Source organism: Convolutriloba macropyga, chromosome 4 (genome assembly GCF_964194025.1).
Source record: "Convolutriloba macropyga chromosome 4, txConMacr16.3, whole genome shotgun sequence".
NCBI lineage: Eukaryota > Metazoa > Xenacoelomorpha > Acoela > Convolutidae > Convolutriloba > Convolutriloba macropyga.
This window is the reverse complement of record NC_134471.1, coordinates 56339812-56357328: the sequence shown is the minus strand read 5'-3', so window position 1 is coordinate 56357328 and position 17517 is coordinate 56339812. Positions and strand designations below refer to the sequence as shown.

Sequence of the window (17517 nt, the reverse complement as noted above, 5' to 3'; positions counted from 1 at the left end):
ATTTCAATATTCAGTTCTCTCGGGTAATTTGGCACTCCCATTAATTCCATTTTTGGCCCATTTGCAATTGACAGTGAACGCCTTAATGTCTACATTCAAAACCACTTGCATTTACGATCAACATGCATTAAGTTCAAAATAGACGACATTTGCGAAATATCAGAATAATTGGATACACTTAAAGCGATTCAAAATGCAACGGTCAAGCTTAATGACATAAAAATGATTCTCTAAGCTTAAATTTAATTTATTTTCTGTTGTATCGAACAATTTTAACCCAAATGAGCTGTAGCGAACCAGTTCCCAAAATCGTCATTTAGTCAAGATCACGTCACAGTACAAAATATGAACAAAATCAATGCAGTGTCTCAACTGAGATTCATGCAATCTGTAGAATTTAATCTCCAATCGATAACCCCTTTATGACGCTGTACCTTGAATTAAGAAAATCGAGAAATAAGCTTGAAAGTATTGAAGATCATAGTCTATGGAGTGTAATTTGTTATTGGCGAAGAGAACTTATAAACAATAAGGCTAAAATTAAAAAAAAGGGGAGGAATAAAAAGGAGGCTCGTTAATGTAGGAGGCTGCATTAAGACAATCAACAACAACAACAAACATTGACTACGGCCGAAACTCAATACCAATTTTTCTTTGAAAAAAACTTGGAAACAATATCAAAATATCATTAGAAAAAAACCTAAACTACACAAGTTAACTCTTACTTCGGTAGAAAGCAGACGGGACATGGCGTTAATAAGATTACATAATAAGTACACAAAAGAACAACAAGGGGCGAAGTTTAAATGCCAATTGATTTTTTTTTGAAATGAGCTTATAACAATCAAAAGCCTTCACAACAAAAAATGGCCAAACTCACATGTAACAATTTTAGAAGCAAATGGGACCTGTCATTACTGACACAATAAAGATAAAAATGAGTCATAAGACCACACAATAAAAAAAATACAGGAAAACACGAAAATTCACAAAAAAATTTCTAAAATAGGATGTTGAAGTCATTAAAGCGATCAGCTATTAACTGAAAATATTAAATAAGTTCAATTGAGCCTCATTTGAACATCAAGAAGGCCTGTTTTCATAGGGAGTATGTGAAAAGACAACAAAAAAGAACTAAAATTATCGACCACTATCAACTAACAAACATAACCGACTAATTTCGGAAAATTGCTCTCAAACGACCAGTGGGAGCTATAATCATCAATTTCAGCTTCCTTCAGTCGGTAGGGATATAGCTTGAATGGGATTTAAAGTGAAAAAAATGGCACCAGTTTCGGGGCACTTATCATTTGACTTTTAGTATTAAGTTGTCGCCTATTGTGTACAGCTGCTTGAAAAAGTGAATGAGAGAACTTTAGGTCACGCAAAACGAGAAAGTGAAGGGCTTGAAAGTCACTCGAAAAGTCAAAAAACGGTCAAGGAAAATTTTTGCATAAAAAATCAGCCAGTAGAATACCAGAAACGACTCGAAGAGTGGTGCAACATAGTTACTAACCTAGAAGTCGTGTGGTAGTGGTGGGGGTAGGTGGGAGGGGTGGGGCTAGTTGTGGGGGCTAGGTGGGGGGTTCAGGTGGGTTAGGAGGTAGTTAAGGGGTGGTACGTGGGAGCATGTAGGTGGGTAATTGTGGGCGGGGGATAGGCGGGTGTAGGTGCGGGGGGAATAGGTGTGGTTGTTTGAGTGGTTTTTAAATAGAGACTGTTATGGGAAGACAATTTCTCAAAATGACCTTTTCATCTTGAATGTTACCAGCAGTTCCTAAATTCTCTACAATAGTAGCTAAGCTACTGTTAAAGTCCAATGTTCGGAAACAGAAGTCACCGGTCTAAAACAGAAGTCGATGTTCGAAAACAAAAGCCAAAAGTAGAAGTCAAGAACAAACTTGCGTCAGCTAAAAAACCAGTAGAATTTCAATACTCCTCCTCGAGTAGTAAAAAGACACGTTTACAATAATTGCTCCTATTCAACGGCACCTAAATTTTTTTGGGAAACATATATGAAGTAAAAAACTATTTGTTAAACCATAAAACTAACCACGAGAATAATAATCGGCCAACACGAAAGTGGAAAGGTACTGTCATTAATTAGACTAGTTTACCAGCAGACAAAAAACAAGACCAAAACAGTAAAGTTAAAACAAAAACCAACTGACGTCGTCAAAGTTTCTCTGTAATGACAGGGCAAGTTAATAGCTTCTTAGGAATGCAAAAAAAAAGAGTGAACTGCGACCTCAGTATTAGTGAACTGCAGCTATAGCCAAAAATATCAAATAGGGTGAAGAAACGTGAAATCAGCAATAAAAACTTAACATTAAGAAAAAACTCTGTGATCAAATCAACAAAACTAACAAAGCATTGCAAAAAGAACTGCCGCAAGAGGCCAGGTCCAAACTCAAGAGAGGTTTACTTGAACTCAAAAAATGCAAAACATACCCGACAGATTGCCGGAAAATATCCGCCGTTGATTCCAATAAGCATGATTGGGATTGAAAGCATAGGAGATATTGAAAAAAAAAAGATAATATTACAAAAACATTTTTTAAGTCCGACTTATTTTGATGGCATTTCGTAGTTGAACATACTTCTGTTTCTTAGAGAGAGGCTAGAGTGGCTACTATCAATACCAATAAGCAAGAGATGGTAACTAAGACTTATAGGAACGACGTTCAAATAGCGTGCATCTAAAATTGGGCTTTATGGGTTTATCCCGTTTCTATTTCTGACTTCAATTGTTTATATGGACTCTGTTCACTTTGAATTGCTTTGCTGAGCAACTGATGCTCAAAATTACTTTTAGCAGAATGAGAGGAGAGAAACTAGCCTAGAGATGTCAAAGATTTCACCCAAAATGTTGAAAAAGCGGAAAAATGAGGTAAAGCGAAACATTTTTTTGTTCGAAGTTAAAAAAAAATAGGAGCGCTATAATAGCCGGCTGAGAAGATGAGGGCGGCTATTAAAAAATGACAACTCAATAAACCCGAAAAACATTCCTTATTTGTCACATTTTATGATGTTTAAGACAAAACCAAATTGATCATAGCAAATCCCAAATAAACCAGCAACTTAGCATAATACTACATGGACAGATCATAGAAAACGGTCAAAAACAACAAAAAATGTCAAAAAAAGAGAATTTAGCAGTAGTAAATAAAAATTGAAAATCTTGAAACTAATATCTTTAAAACCAAATTCGGGTACAAAATCTACCCAATAATAAAAGCCCAAGGCGCGAAAAAAGTTTTATTTGGCCCTAATAGCCGAACAACGCAAAATAAGTCATTTACATAATTTTTTTTAAATAAATTCGAAATTTGCACCTGATTTTGTTTTGAAATTGGAATTGTTAAAATTTATCACCAATATTTACATCTCAAAAAAGACTTGCATGGGCTGTGAAAAACGTCAGCCGATGATCCAGAGAGCAAAAAACTAAAACTGCTGAAAAAAAAACAAAAAAACTGCACAAACTGAGGCTGCAAAAACTGATGTTTCCAGCTTTCATATATGCATTACCAGCAACATCAGGACACTAAGCACTTGAATGACTTTTAAGGCTAGCTTATGGACTCAAATGATACTTAATGACCACTGGGCTTTACTTTTTCATCCCCGTTATGAAATAAGAGTCAGCGAAAAAATAAGTGATCACATACATCTTATAAAAAAGAGCACTAATACAATTCAAATTGTTTGGATTGTAAAAATAGGATAAGCACTTTGTTAGTGTCCTTTAAAATTGACATCGTAATCAACTTCAACTACTTTTGTTTATTGCTTAAAGTTTTGTGACATTTGCTTATCACTGAATAATCTCACTGTAAGTCTACACGTTGAAAAAGCAAAAACAAGGTAAATAGTTGAACCATTCTTATGTAAAGGCCCATCATCGCTTCGAACTCACTTGTGTGGGGAGGAATTATATGCTCAAATGGTTTTTTTCAGTCAATTTTGGCCAATCAATATATTTATCGTGGATCATGAGTGTTACCACTAGATATCTTGGCAAACGTAGAGGGTAGATATCTTGTCAACTAAAAAACGCAACTTTTCAGCTTAGTGGTCCGTGTTATTTGCACTCCCAAACGCAAATGCCATATTTTAGCATAATGATTTCCTATGTAATGGAACGTGCGCTGTAATTTGGGCTGCATAACGTACTGGCGGGAACGCACGGAAAACAACCAAAAAAACTTTCAAAATTGTGTTATTTTTGAGTGAGGAGTTAGCGAGGTTTAAAGTTTTGTAAACATTTCACTTTTCATTCTAAGTTTGTTCTCATTTTTTGGAAATCTTAGTTTGTTCTAATTTTTGGAAATCTTAACAGAATTATGTCCGAATTTTTATCATTTAAGGGTTTTAGTAACAATAAAGTGACATAGAGGCTGTATTTGTCTCATAGTGGCCTTTACAAAAAAAATTGATTTGGATCTAGAATTTAAGGTTTTTAAGAGCCATTCTATCGTTTTCGTTTAAGGCCATTTGAGTCATTGTCGCTTTTTCTGCGTTGTACTAATTCTCTTTATACTAATTGCGATGCATTTATTTTGATGGAGATTATATGCTCCAGTCTTAATTGGTTTGTGGGCAACTAATGATTCCGTTGGCTATGACACAAAGCTTTCATTAAAAATTTGTATATTTTGTACGTTTTTGTTTTTGTGTTGTTTTGTTACTGAGTCTGAAAACTGACAGGTCTAATAGATGTTCGAACAAAATCTAAAATAAAAAATTTATATTTTTCTCAGTTCATAGTTTAAAGCAGTAAATGTGCAGAAATATTTGATTTCGTAAAAATTTAGACTATGGATGTTTTAATCGAATTTTTGTCAAAGTCTCAGTAAAAAAGGTCTCATTTCCGAAAAAGAACGCGGAAAGTCATCATATGTTAACAATCAGGCCAACTGAATCTAAATTACTTTTTCAATTTACAGCTAAACATTGGTAAAAGACTGGCATCAGTGAATTTTGCAAGAATTTGAGAATTTGTAATGTTTTGTCTATATTTTCTTTTAAACTCATTTGGCTTTTTTTATGTTAAATCTGGTTGTTAATAAAAAAAAAATAGGAAGAATCAGTTATTTTAATTGCTGAGAAGCCCAATTAATTTCCGGAAGCGGGGAAATTGAAACTTCCCAATGTGTTCTTTTGTGAACAATTGGTTGTTATTTTTTGCAAAATATTAACAGATTTTAGAAAAACTTTACCCTTCAAAATTGTTTTCTCGGCTCCTAAACTAATCACATTAACAAGGTTTTCTAGCTACTTAATACATAATACCAAAATATGTGCGTGTGTTTAGTTTTTTTAGTTGAGGTGGAATTTACAGTGAGGCCGTACTTGGTTTTCAAATTTAAGCACCAAAATTTTTCAATGAGATTAGTTTTTTTTTAATTTTTGCAAATGTGTATATGACTCGACAGCCGGTTTGTTACAACAGCAGATTGATATGTTTCAGGGGCAACAATGACATACCTTAATTGTGACTTACCTAGTGATCATAGAGCTTGTGTGAGTTTGATCTGATTTTGTATTCTCAATTTACATTAATAAAAAGAATCAAAAGGTCAATTTTCTCACTTCTACACTTACTTATAAGTCTGAATTGAGAAATTGAATTCTAATTGAGAGCAAAGTGAAGCCAATTGTTACCCAACAGAAATTACAGTTTGCGATTTAATTTTAAAACGGCATAGATATTGATTTTTGAATCTAAATTTTTGTTTTTTTTTGGTAAAATTAAGTGTCCACTGGGCAAAAATGTTTTTTTTATCCTTGAAAAATCATATTGGAGTTGATTTCATGTCGGTTCATTTAATCGAGTGTGCATTCTAGAGATATATATGGAAATTAGATCTGACTGGTATCAACCCTTTTCTGGCGCCTATCCTTTACTAGAATATATCAAAGTTTAAATAGCAAAACATGAACTACTTTCTGAAAGGCACAATCTCTGCTTCAATTGGTATACAATAGAACATACCCGGCAGATTGCCGGAAAATAGCCGCCGTTGATTCCAATAAGCATGATTGGGATTGAAAGACTAAAAGATATTGACTAAAAGATATTGACTAAAAGATATTAAAAGATATTTTGATGGCATTTCGTAGTTGAACATACTTCTGTTTCTTAGAGAGAGGCTAGAGGGGCTACTATCAATACCAATAAGCATTTGAGATGGTAACTAAGACGTATAGGAACGACGTTCAAATAGCGGACATCAAAAATTGGGCTTTATGGGTTTATCCGTTTCTATTTCTGACTTCAATTGTTTATACTGACTCTGTTCACTTTGAATTGCTTTGCTGAGCAACTGATGTTCACAATCACTTTTAGCAGAATGAGAGGAGAGAAACTAGCCTAGAGAAGTCAGAAAGATTTCACCCCAAATGGTGAAAAAGCGGCAAAATGAGGTAAAGCAAAACATTTTTTTGTTCGACGAAGTAAAAAAACATAGCAGGACAAGTCCTGAAATACAATTCAAAGAATTGAATGAGAACCTTAGAAGTACTCTGCCTGAACAGCAGATTAATTGAACAATGCCAGTCAAAATACAAACAAAATCATCTCAAAAAACTGAGAAACAAACAAACAAACAAACTAACACAAATTATTGCTAAAACTTGAACTTTGAAGCTTTTACCCCTAAGGCAAAAGTTGATCCCTTTAATTATACATATTTCAAAAATATGTTCAAAACCAATTTTTGTTTCTGAAATTGCTAAAATATTATATCGGCAAGGCCTGAAAAAACTCATTGGCCCTTGAAGATCGATTAACTCAAAAATGACAAAAATTTTTTTTTAAAAAAGTGAAATCAATTGCAAATTTTAATGACATGTCGCTGAAAATTGTTATAATTTTATCTTAAGAATCAATTCTGTGTCTCTAGAGTCTATCCAGTAACCCAATTCCAAGCCTTAAAAACTAATTGGTTCAAAGACCGATAGGCAATAATTTTTATTAAAAATTTCAAATTTCAAAAAATAGAAATGCGTTATTTTAAGATGTTGAAAATCATCCAACTGCCCCCTAGCAACTATTTAGTAACATAACATCAAAGCCTATATGAGGTTATCTGGCTACTTAGGCAAGAAAAACCGAATAAAAGACAAATGAAATAAAAGACAAGAAAAACTTAAAATTGCAAATTTTATCAGTGAATCTTTAAAATTCGAAAGGCTAAATTGCTGAAAACAAATCCATTGAAACTAAAAACCAAGCAGTGAATTTTTTCAGACCGTAGAATAGGTTTCCTGGCACTTGAGAATGGAAAAATATGAAAAAAATTGACACAATTGAAGAAACCGAAAAAACAGTAAAAATCAAAGTGAAATTGCCGCATGTGAACAAAAAACCACTAGGAGAAAGCAAATTTTTGATCAAACAGTTTTCTCACTCTTCTTTAAATTTAGAGCAAAAAAATTCACGCCGCAAAAATACTCGCTTTTTCGCTCCACTTCTTGTTTCGGCGTGACCAAAATCACTACTTCAATTTGACTTCAAAAATCATGAAAATGTGTGAACAGATCTTAAAAAAAAACATAACAGGATAAATCCTGACGTACAATTCAAAGAATTTTCATTGACTCAACAAACAACTAGACCAAGAACGGACAATGAGTGAATTGGAAAAACCATTTCTAAAAAAAATCAGAAGAAAAAAACGTCAGAAAATCAATGTCAAAATGCTACTAGGGAGAACAAAAAACCACTAGTGAGATATGTAATTTTGATTCTAACAAAAAACTAGGTCCAGAATGAGCTGTGAATGGATTGGGAAAAACTATTTAGAAAAAAAACCGATCCGAAAAATCGAAAAAACAGTAAAAATCAGAGTGAAATTGCCGCATGTGAACAAAAAAACCACTACCGTTATCTCATTCTACGTTAAAATTAGAGCGAAAAAAATTCACGCCGCAAAACCACTCGCTTTTTCGCTCCATTTCCTGTTTCGGCGTGACCAAAATTACCACTCCAATTTGACTTCAAAAATCATGAAATTGTGTGAACAGATCTTAAAAGACAGCGCCCCAATACAATTCAAATTCTTTGAATTGTAAAAAATAGGAGCGCTATAATAGCCGGCTGAGAAGATGAGGGCGGCTATTAATATGATTGTGTATCAGCGGGGACGGAACATTTGATTCCATCGCACAAAAGTCAGCTTCCTTGTTCTTATTTATAGAACCACAATAAATTCCTATCGGTTCAGGAAAGGTGACTGATATTTGATTCTCGGTTACATTTTGCAAAAAATATATTTTTATAACTGACTATTACGTTTTCAATTCTAGTGTTTCTTTTACATGCTATTCCAAGCAAGGTTACGACTGGCGTAAAATAACTGAGTTTCAAAAATTTAAGAAACTACGAAAAGGTTTAAACCTCGGTCACTTCGAACCGATTTCAATCCCTACCTTGACAGCCGCTGAGTAAGCCTGGAGAGCTGCTGATAGATGTTCTTCATAATTCAGCTCTCCACTGTCCAAATGTGCCCGCATGAAGTATTCTGCCGCCTCGCTGTACGCCTTGGCCTCGTTCAACCCATTGCCCATGGACTGCTCACACCTGTCCAAAAGCTCAAACTTACACGCACTCGAGTAAAATATCACAAAAAAGATAGATTCTAAAAAGGTGGTCTGTCTGCTGGTTGCGCATTGGGTTAAGGTGGAACGATGAGCAAGGGAACCAAACTCTAACCACCCTTCACACCATAAATTTGTCTCCAAAACAGTTTCGGTTAATCCCATACGGAGTCCAGTAAGCCGCAAGGCTCTAAGAGAACTTAATTCTCTCCGAACGTTACTTGTTTGTCCCGTTTTTGAGGACGAAAAGTCAAACGCGTCAGACAAAAATTTGGTCAGGCAAAAAATCGCATAAAAACCGTACGACTAATATAGTTGCTACAAATTCCGTTTAAGAGCAATCAATAAAGTGACGAGATCAAAACCTATTGATTTTGGTTTCCGAAAAAATTTGAGTGAAGATTTGATTTATGTGACTCCTAAATCATGCATATAAGACCTTTCGTGGCAAAAATATATATTAAGAAGCTCTGCCATTGCTTAAAACTTTTTATTTTAGACTTTAGCTAGTTTTGAAGACAAAATTTCAAACAATACGCGTAAATAGCTTATGCTGAACTGGCTTTTCCGGTACTCAATAAGTATCCCATGGTTTTAAAAATACGGACTCAAAGGTACGCAGATTAAAGTTTTACACATTACGCATATTTTACACATAGGTTCTAATTAACGTTGCGAAATTGAATGCGGAGCAGACAATAGTTAACATTATCAAGTATACGTTAGAAGACAAACTTCAGCTGCCCGAAGCACTTAGTAATCTGGCATGAGGGCGCTAATTCTTGAGTCTGGCATGAGGGCGCTAGTTCTTGAGCGGTGTGTACAAGTGGGTTAGAGATAAGATTATTTTGAGGAAAGGTTAAAAATAATAAACTTGGTTCTGCCACGTCAAATTATGGTAAATGCTGTACCAGAGACACGTGCGAAATACTCAACTTTAAATCTCGGAGAATTCACTTACAAGGTTGCTTTCGTTATGTCACAAAGTCATGTCTGTTCTTGTCAACAAAAGATTTGCTAAGCAAGGTTGACAAAATCATTGAACTGTTGCCAAGGAAAAACAGTAGGCAAATAGCAGCCGACGCATTTTGTAAACACCACCGACATCAAGCTTATTAGCTGGGTGCTCTGACGTCGACATATTAAAACAGGCCAAGTAATATTAAACAGGACGTCGACATATTAAAACAGTCCGTCGACATATAAAAACAGGCCAGGTAAAAAAGCAAGTAACAGGCCAAGTAATAGAATTAGCAAAAGCAATGAATTTTTGGATCTTTTCCGCTAGCACCCCCCAGTAAATTAGGCACCCCCATTTGTGTAAGTTTTACCATTATGTATGCATATGAATTATTACATGTGAATACGCGTGAATAGGCATTTAGAAAATATTAACAGAGCGGTAGTTTGAAATTAATACGTTCAAAATAATAATGAGCTGCATATAATATAAACACCAACCAAAAACTTGTACTTATTGCATTATTAGGAATTGCGTGCTTTGTAAAAGGGTCTACAACATTGATTTTCCTGAAATATGTTGCAAATGTGGTTGTTGATGTATTATACTAGGTACGTAATCATGAACCCAAGTAACCTTTCCAGAAGATAGCAAAACATTAATATTTGGGGGGTGCCTAAATTTCGGCTATATAGGACTGGGGGGGGGACGCTAGCGGAAAAGATCCGAATTTTTTGCCAGCCAATTTTCATGCAGCCAAAAATCTTTCACGTAGCACACTTTCCTGGTGCTACAAAATCGATTTTATCGCCCGCCACTAGTTCCATTTAAAAGTTCCGCTTTTAAAAACACCATAATGCTTTTGGAGACTTAACACCAAGAAACAAAAGATTTTATAAGAACTGCCAATTTTGACAGTTTTTGTCGGTGCGTGTCTGATCTTTTCAACAATTGCCCCCCCCCTTTTGCAAAAGGGGTAGCTATTCTTGAATAGAATTTAAGCGAGCCATTTATTAACCAATCTGAGACGACTAATAACTTTCCACGCATGCACATACTATGTTAAATTGAATAGAATAAAATACGCCATGGTATGGCAACTAGCCGAACCCGAATTCAAAGCGAAAGGAATTGCCGACTGGCGGGTCGGTGGGCGCGCTTCGCCGCGATAACCGACCGGCGATTTCCGGATTACATCCCACAGCGCATGAGAGGCATGGCCATGAACAGCGGTCCGCAATTGCGCTTAAACTATTATTCGGCTATCTAAACGGTAGGCCAAGTAATATCGTGGTAAAGTATAGCACAGAAGGGGTGGCGATTCTCTACTAGGTACCAAAGGGGGGCAATTGCTGAAAAGATCCCTTAAGTCATTCGAGCTTTCTGTTAGCTGCCACGTTATCAGTTCGCGGTTTCTTGTTTAGAAATCTTGGTTTTCATATAATAACACCAAAAGTATAAGACTGTGAATATTTTTTACGCCCCTCTCAACCACACAAACACAGAACAAGAAGGCTTTTGAAAATCGTCATAGTCGATTACTTATTTGTGTAACTTCTTTCATTGTTTTTACTATATTTCCTTTACTTTATTTTTACTTGATTAATTTTTAGTAACATTATAGCGATAGAAATATTGACAGAGACAAGCAGTAATTCACTGGAAATTCGAGGCAGCTGAGCTTAGTCTATTAGTTTGCAGTTAAATAATCGGAAACACTTACGCAAAAAAAAAAATACGTTTTTACCGCACACTTGTCCACGTTTATTGACCACTTATTCGCTCTTATAAGTTCAATTTTTCTCGCCCTACTTAGACGCCCTCTCGCATTAAGAAGATCTCACTTTAGACTTTCTCATATGTTGAGAAAAAGCGACTTATTTTTTACACTTTCATTCTCTAGATACGTTTGAACATAAACCATAGTCCCCTCATAACTGCTGCTCAGCAATCAGTCGCAAGCGCCTTCGTTTCAGGGCAGTAAGCCTCCCGGGCTACTCCGATTCCTGTTTTAAGATTATGCATTAATTCACTAATTTAGCTACAATTCAGAGAATATGACGTTAAATTAAACAGCTTTAGTTCAACCTGAGCTATTTTTGTTCAGAACTGCACTAACCGAATTGAAATTGAGAGACTGTACTCGTGCATAGAAAGTCCAACTCTTGAGGTCTAGAATTAGGTTTTACAGTATTTCAGCACTTTTTCATCATTTTTAACCTTGAGCTTTGCACTATTCTCTGTATGTGCTCAGTTAATCTGACGTTTTTCAGTAAAATGCTGTTCAACAACCAAATAATTCTAAGCTGTACAATGAGGCTCGGTAATGTGCGTACGCACAAAGTTCTGACCCCGCTCATCCACATTCTTGATTTAATTGGCTACCAAATGATGAGGAGATAGAAAACTTTCAAACACATACATATCGTTCAATTACCAACCAATGAAATACAATAATGCCACGCTGGAGGACCGATGAACGTTAATTACAATAGGACTACTTGATAGAACAATAACAAAAGTGAAACAACAAACACTATTTACGACCAAAACTCGATGTCTAATTTAAAAAAAAATTATAACAAAATCAAACTCGCATCAGATAAAACCCAAACACAACATTTAAACATATACTTCAGTAGAAAAGATATGGGACCTGTCCTCAAAGCGACTGGTTAACAGGTCAACAAAAACAGCAAAGAGGTGCGAAGTTCAAAAATATGTTTCCATTTTCGAAAACAATTATTTTCACAGTTGTTAATGTCATTAGATATCAACTGAAAACACTAAAATGTTTTTAATATCTTCATAGGAATCAATTGAGACATGTCATTATCCAATTTCTGATTGCGCAAAATTTCAAAGCCAATGGGACTTACGATTGTTGTTATAAATTTAGAAAAAAAGACCTTATGTACAAATATATAAAAATCTCAAACATTTTATGAAATCTCGTATAACAGTAAAAAAAGCCGCCGAGAAACAAAAAAAACAAACGTATGAAGCTCAAATCGTGGTGACGATCAAATTATAGTTCACTGCAAACGGGTTGTGAACATTTTACGGAGACTGAGACGTAAATCAACTGAAAAACTATTTAAAAAAAGATAAAAACCGAATTTTTAAAAATATTTTCAAAAGTCATAACAGACTTATGATTAGCAATAAAAAGCAATGGATAAAGTTGCAAAACTTCAGGAAGCCAATTGGGCCTGCCAATAATGAGACTAAGTCACGACCCCACAAAATAACAAATACGAAAAGAAAGCCAAATATTTCAACATTTTTACATCACACTCTTCAAAGCACTATAATTATATGACGTTACCTGCAAAAACTGTAAATCATCACTTTTGCTTCATCTCAACATCAACGAGTCTTCCTTGTAAAATGACTACGTAGACATAACAAAAAGAAACCCAAAAACTGAACAGTATAGAAATCTCGAAAATTTATTATGAAACTAAATGGTCGAAGCAATCAGTCACGACCTAAAACCCAGCGCGAAAAAAAAATGAATCAACAAAATTAATTGAGACGTCTAATTAGTGAGATAGAGTTACATGGTGACAAAAATGACAGCAAAAAGTTTTTTTTTCAAATTAAATTTTAAGTCATTAAAACAAACAGCTATAAACTGAAATCTTTAAATAGGCTGAGCTCTACAACCTGGGTAAGCAATTGATACCTCTAGTTATCAGGTATATGGCGCACAACAATAGGAAGACAAACATAGGCTTAAAGAAAAAATTTACAAAAACTTGAGAGATAACTATCTCAGGACCAAAAAACAAACTATTCAAAAAAAATTATCATATCAAGATACGCCTTCTTGCAACGCTGTGCTTTTTTTCCACTATGTTTTCCATGTATTGGACCTCTCAATAATGTGATAATTCGACAACGAAACAAAATGAACTCACAAAATGTGCAATTATGCTAAAAAATAAAAAAAATGAAAACGCTTAGTATCAAAACAAAGAAACCATTAGTTGAATATAAAACCGTTACCGACATTATTTTATAACTCACAGAAAATTGATAGTTTTTACTGAGACTGCGCCCGAAGTTAGGAAACAGGATAAAATAGTTGCAAATTTCAGCAACCCTACTCTATCTTAAGAGATAAAATGAATAACACTAGAGTCAACATATTTTTTCAAAATGGACAAAAATTTGGTCAAAAGTACCAAAAATGTGCATAAAAACAGTTGAATTACGTCTAATATTCACAAAACTTCAAACTGGTTAACTCCCTATAAAAAGCGAAAATTGAAAAAATCTTTTTAATTCCATATTCTACGCTGGACGAGCTTTCTAATGATACCACTCACAACTCTCTACGATGATTATATCGATCGGCCAAAATTGTCTGAAAAAAAAACCAATTTGAGTATATAGTTCCTCCCCCACTAAAGTGAGTCGGAACAAGAATTTAACCGACCTAGGTGTTGACAAAAAGTTTCTGCCGACAAACATTTACATTTGAATAGCTTAGAGCACCTTCAAGGAGCACCATTTGCACTCTGGTAGACAATTTCATTTCAAATAATGTTTCTGCTTGTCAATTTTCTGTAAGCAACGACCATGTATTATTTTCCTGCATATTTTTGAAATCAACAATTCTTGCACAAATTTTGGGTTAATTCTTGTTTTGCTTCGAGTTTGCGATAACATTTGAGTAATGTATGCAGATAATTTGAAATCAACAAGCTTCTTTCTCATTTATCGAATTTCTGTAAGTTCTCGAATTCTACTCACAAAAAAAATCCTATTTTAAAGATTTCGCTGTCTCTCAATATAGTGCGCGTATTCAATACATGCTCAACATCAATATATTACAAGCACAGGCTCCCTAGAGTCATGTTGTGACATAATTCAAACAAAACACTCGTGAATAAGTCATACATTATTCAAAAGGGAGCATGGAAACAGATCTTTAGTTTTTAATTGATCTCACTTTGCGACGGCCAGAGAGCAGAAAGCAGCATACTGAGGACACTTTTCCTCATCCAGATGTTTCGCCAATTTTGTGAAGTGGTCCAATGAATCAGAGAAATGTGTCTTCTTCAAGTACTTTCTAAAACAGCAAACAAAATTTAGTTTCAGATAATCGGTTATAATAAATTTTGATTCCGACGTATTAAAACACGCCAATATTTCTATTGGATGATTGTCAATTGTAAACTATTATCATTGTTTTTAATTATTGGCATATGCCTAATTAAAGTTCTTGGTTGTCGTGTTTACAGCACCAACTGCGAGAGCTATTCGCATAATTTGATTACCGACTCCTGTTGTTTACAACGTTGAACACACATGCGTAAATTTTAAGATTCCGGAAGTCTGAAGAGTCCGATTTTACACTCTTTTAACACACTCGAAATTCTGAACCACAGATATTGGCCTAAATTTTGTCTGAAGCAGCGTAGGCACTAAATGCACGAAAAAATACGCAACAGCTACTTAAACTTGTTTCAATTTTGAGAAAAAAATTAGGAAAAGCGTTGTAGAACCAAATTGCGCAAAACATTCTATTTTCGACAGAGCAAATTGACGGATACAAAATTCTAATTCCCAATTTCACAAAATCCACTTTAATATCTACAAAGCTACAATGCCTTGATTACGTTAAAAATTAGATGCCAAAAAAGTAAAGTTTAACTATATATCTACATATAAACCACCAAAAATTTTAGGAATCATCTAAGCTTTATTTAGCAGCGAGGACTCATTCCATTTCAGGATTTCTTAAGAAAAGTGACCTTAATAGATTTGTAGATCAGCAGTCTCAAAAAGATAGTAAGAGAAACAAACAAAAAACAATAATATGAAATGCTCAGACGTTACAATTGAAGTCAAATTGACGCATAAGGACAAAAAAACCACGAGCGAGAAACCGACTTTTTGTTCATGTACGGTTTTCTCAAACTGCTAAATTACTGTAAAAATTCCAAGACCCAAAAAAACGCTCGCCTTTTCGCTCCGCTTCCTGTTTCGGCGTGACAAAACATGAAAATATTGTAAAGAGATCTTAAAAACACATAGCCGGAATAATTCCGGACACTAGAAGAAAACAAAAAAAAACATCCCACTCAGAAAACCCAGCACCTACCTAAACTACTCAAGAGGAAAAATATTTGAGGTAAAATCATGATAAAAAATCTTCACGAAATTAAACTAAAAAAACTAGAAAAAAGCAACGAATTTTTCATAACACAAGGGCAGATGAAGTCAAAGACAAAAATGACTTAGTCAAATTAGAGTATTAAAATGCTCACAAGGCAATAGGAAAGTCATAATAAGCTAAAAACGTGTCTGAAATTATAGAAAGCACCACAAACTACAAAAAAAAATGAGAAAAACAAATCCGTAATTAATAGGCGTCTTTCTAAGCGTCAAATTAGTAGGCGTCAAATCCTAATTAAAAAACATACCCGGCAGATTGCCGGAAAATAGCCGCCGTTGATTCCAATAAGCATGATTGGGATTGAACGAATAGAATATATTGAAAAAAAAAGATTTTTGTACAAAAATATTTTTTAAGTCCGATTTATTTTGATGGCATTTCGTAGTTGAACATACTTCTGTTTCTTAGAGAGAGGCTACAGGGGCTACTATCAACACCAATAAGCATTAGAGATGGTAACTAAGACTTATAGGAACGACGTTCAAATAGCGGGAATCTAAAATTGGGCTTTATGGGTTTATTCCGTTTCTATTTCTGACTTCAATTTTTTATACCGACTCTGTTTATTTTGAATTGCTTTGCTTAGCAACTGATGTTCAAATTCACTTTTAGCAGAATGAGAGAAGAGAAAAACTAGCCTAGAGAAGTCAAAAAGATTTCACGCAAAATGTCGAAAAAGCGGCAAAATGGTAAAGCGAAAAAAAGTTTGACGAAGTAAAAAAAACGAGCGCAATAATCGCCGGCTGAGAAGATGAGGGCGGCTATTAAAAACAATCAGCAAAATGGCTAAAACTCACCGCTAAATCAGCAAAATAGCTGAAAAATATACGAATTGGCATAAAATTCATATTAATTACCAGAAACCTTCAAACCACTTCCAGACAACCCTAAAAATAAAACAATATTTTAAACAAACTTATGAATAAAAAAATGTTATAAAAAGCGCACGTGAACAAAAAAATTACTCGCTTCAAACTTTTTTCACATGTCAATTTTTCGCTCACTCGAAAACACCGGTATGAACTAAAAGCCACTACTTCCGCTCTACTAATTTTGCTCAGCACCCAAACCACTCCAAAGTTGTTCATGCGTTTCATTTCCTGCTTCAAAATTCACATTCATAAAATTGATTTAAAAAAGGACTTCTCCAATATTCCTCTTCGAATCGTGAAAAGACAGCGCCCGAAAACAATTAGAACTCTTTTGAATCGTAAAAAAAAACAAGACAAGGCCAATAATAGCTCCTGCTATCGCCTTGCGGCAATTAAAAAACGTTTATACATTAGAAAGTTTTGAAGATATCAAATACAAGATACTTCCTCTAACCTAATTGATGCTTCATGAAAGCCCTCGAACTAAAGTGAAAGTAAGAAAACTTGAATATTTAAATCCAGGATGCTCTAGCAGTGACTTCAGTCACTTCAATTGCTTTTTTAAAGCAAAATGATAGCAAAACTGTCCAGCTTACGAATTGTTTCTTAAGGCAGCCCTCAATTAACTTTTAATTAGCGTGAGATGCCTTTAAAGACTAGCGTGTCATCAGCTTTAAGCAATCAAATCATTCTTAATTTTAGAATGAGATTGTTGATTTTTAGAAAGCCTAAAATCACAGGTCAAAAAATTTTGACGTCAAAATTAAAACCCAGGGGAGAGAAAAATCTGCACTCAAATTTTGCAGCCATGAACTTTGTTACCTCGAAAGACACTTTGCTAAGAAAGCAGAAAAACGCTGACATCCGATGTTCGAAAATAGGAGTCAATT

At 34.6% G+C, this 17517-nt stretch overlaps 1 protein-coding gene across 1 annotated transcript in view; it reads right to left on the bottom strand.

Moving 5' to 3' along the window:
* Positions 1-17517, bottom strand: part of LOC142338539 (40-kDa huntingtin-associated protein-like) — a 238221-nt gene that overhangs the window by 13401 nt on the left and 207303 nt on the right. Inside the window, exons 3-4 of the mRNA XM_075388328.1 lie at positions 14526-14645; positions 8437-8587 (exon numbers count right to left, since the gene is read on the bottom strand). Coding sequence (XP_075244443.1) covers positions 8437-8587; positions 14526-14645 — 271 coding nt within the window. The remainder of the gene's footprint in view (positions 1-8436; positions 8588-14525; positions 14646-17517) is intronic.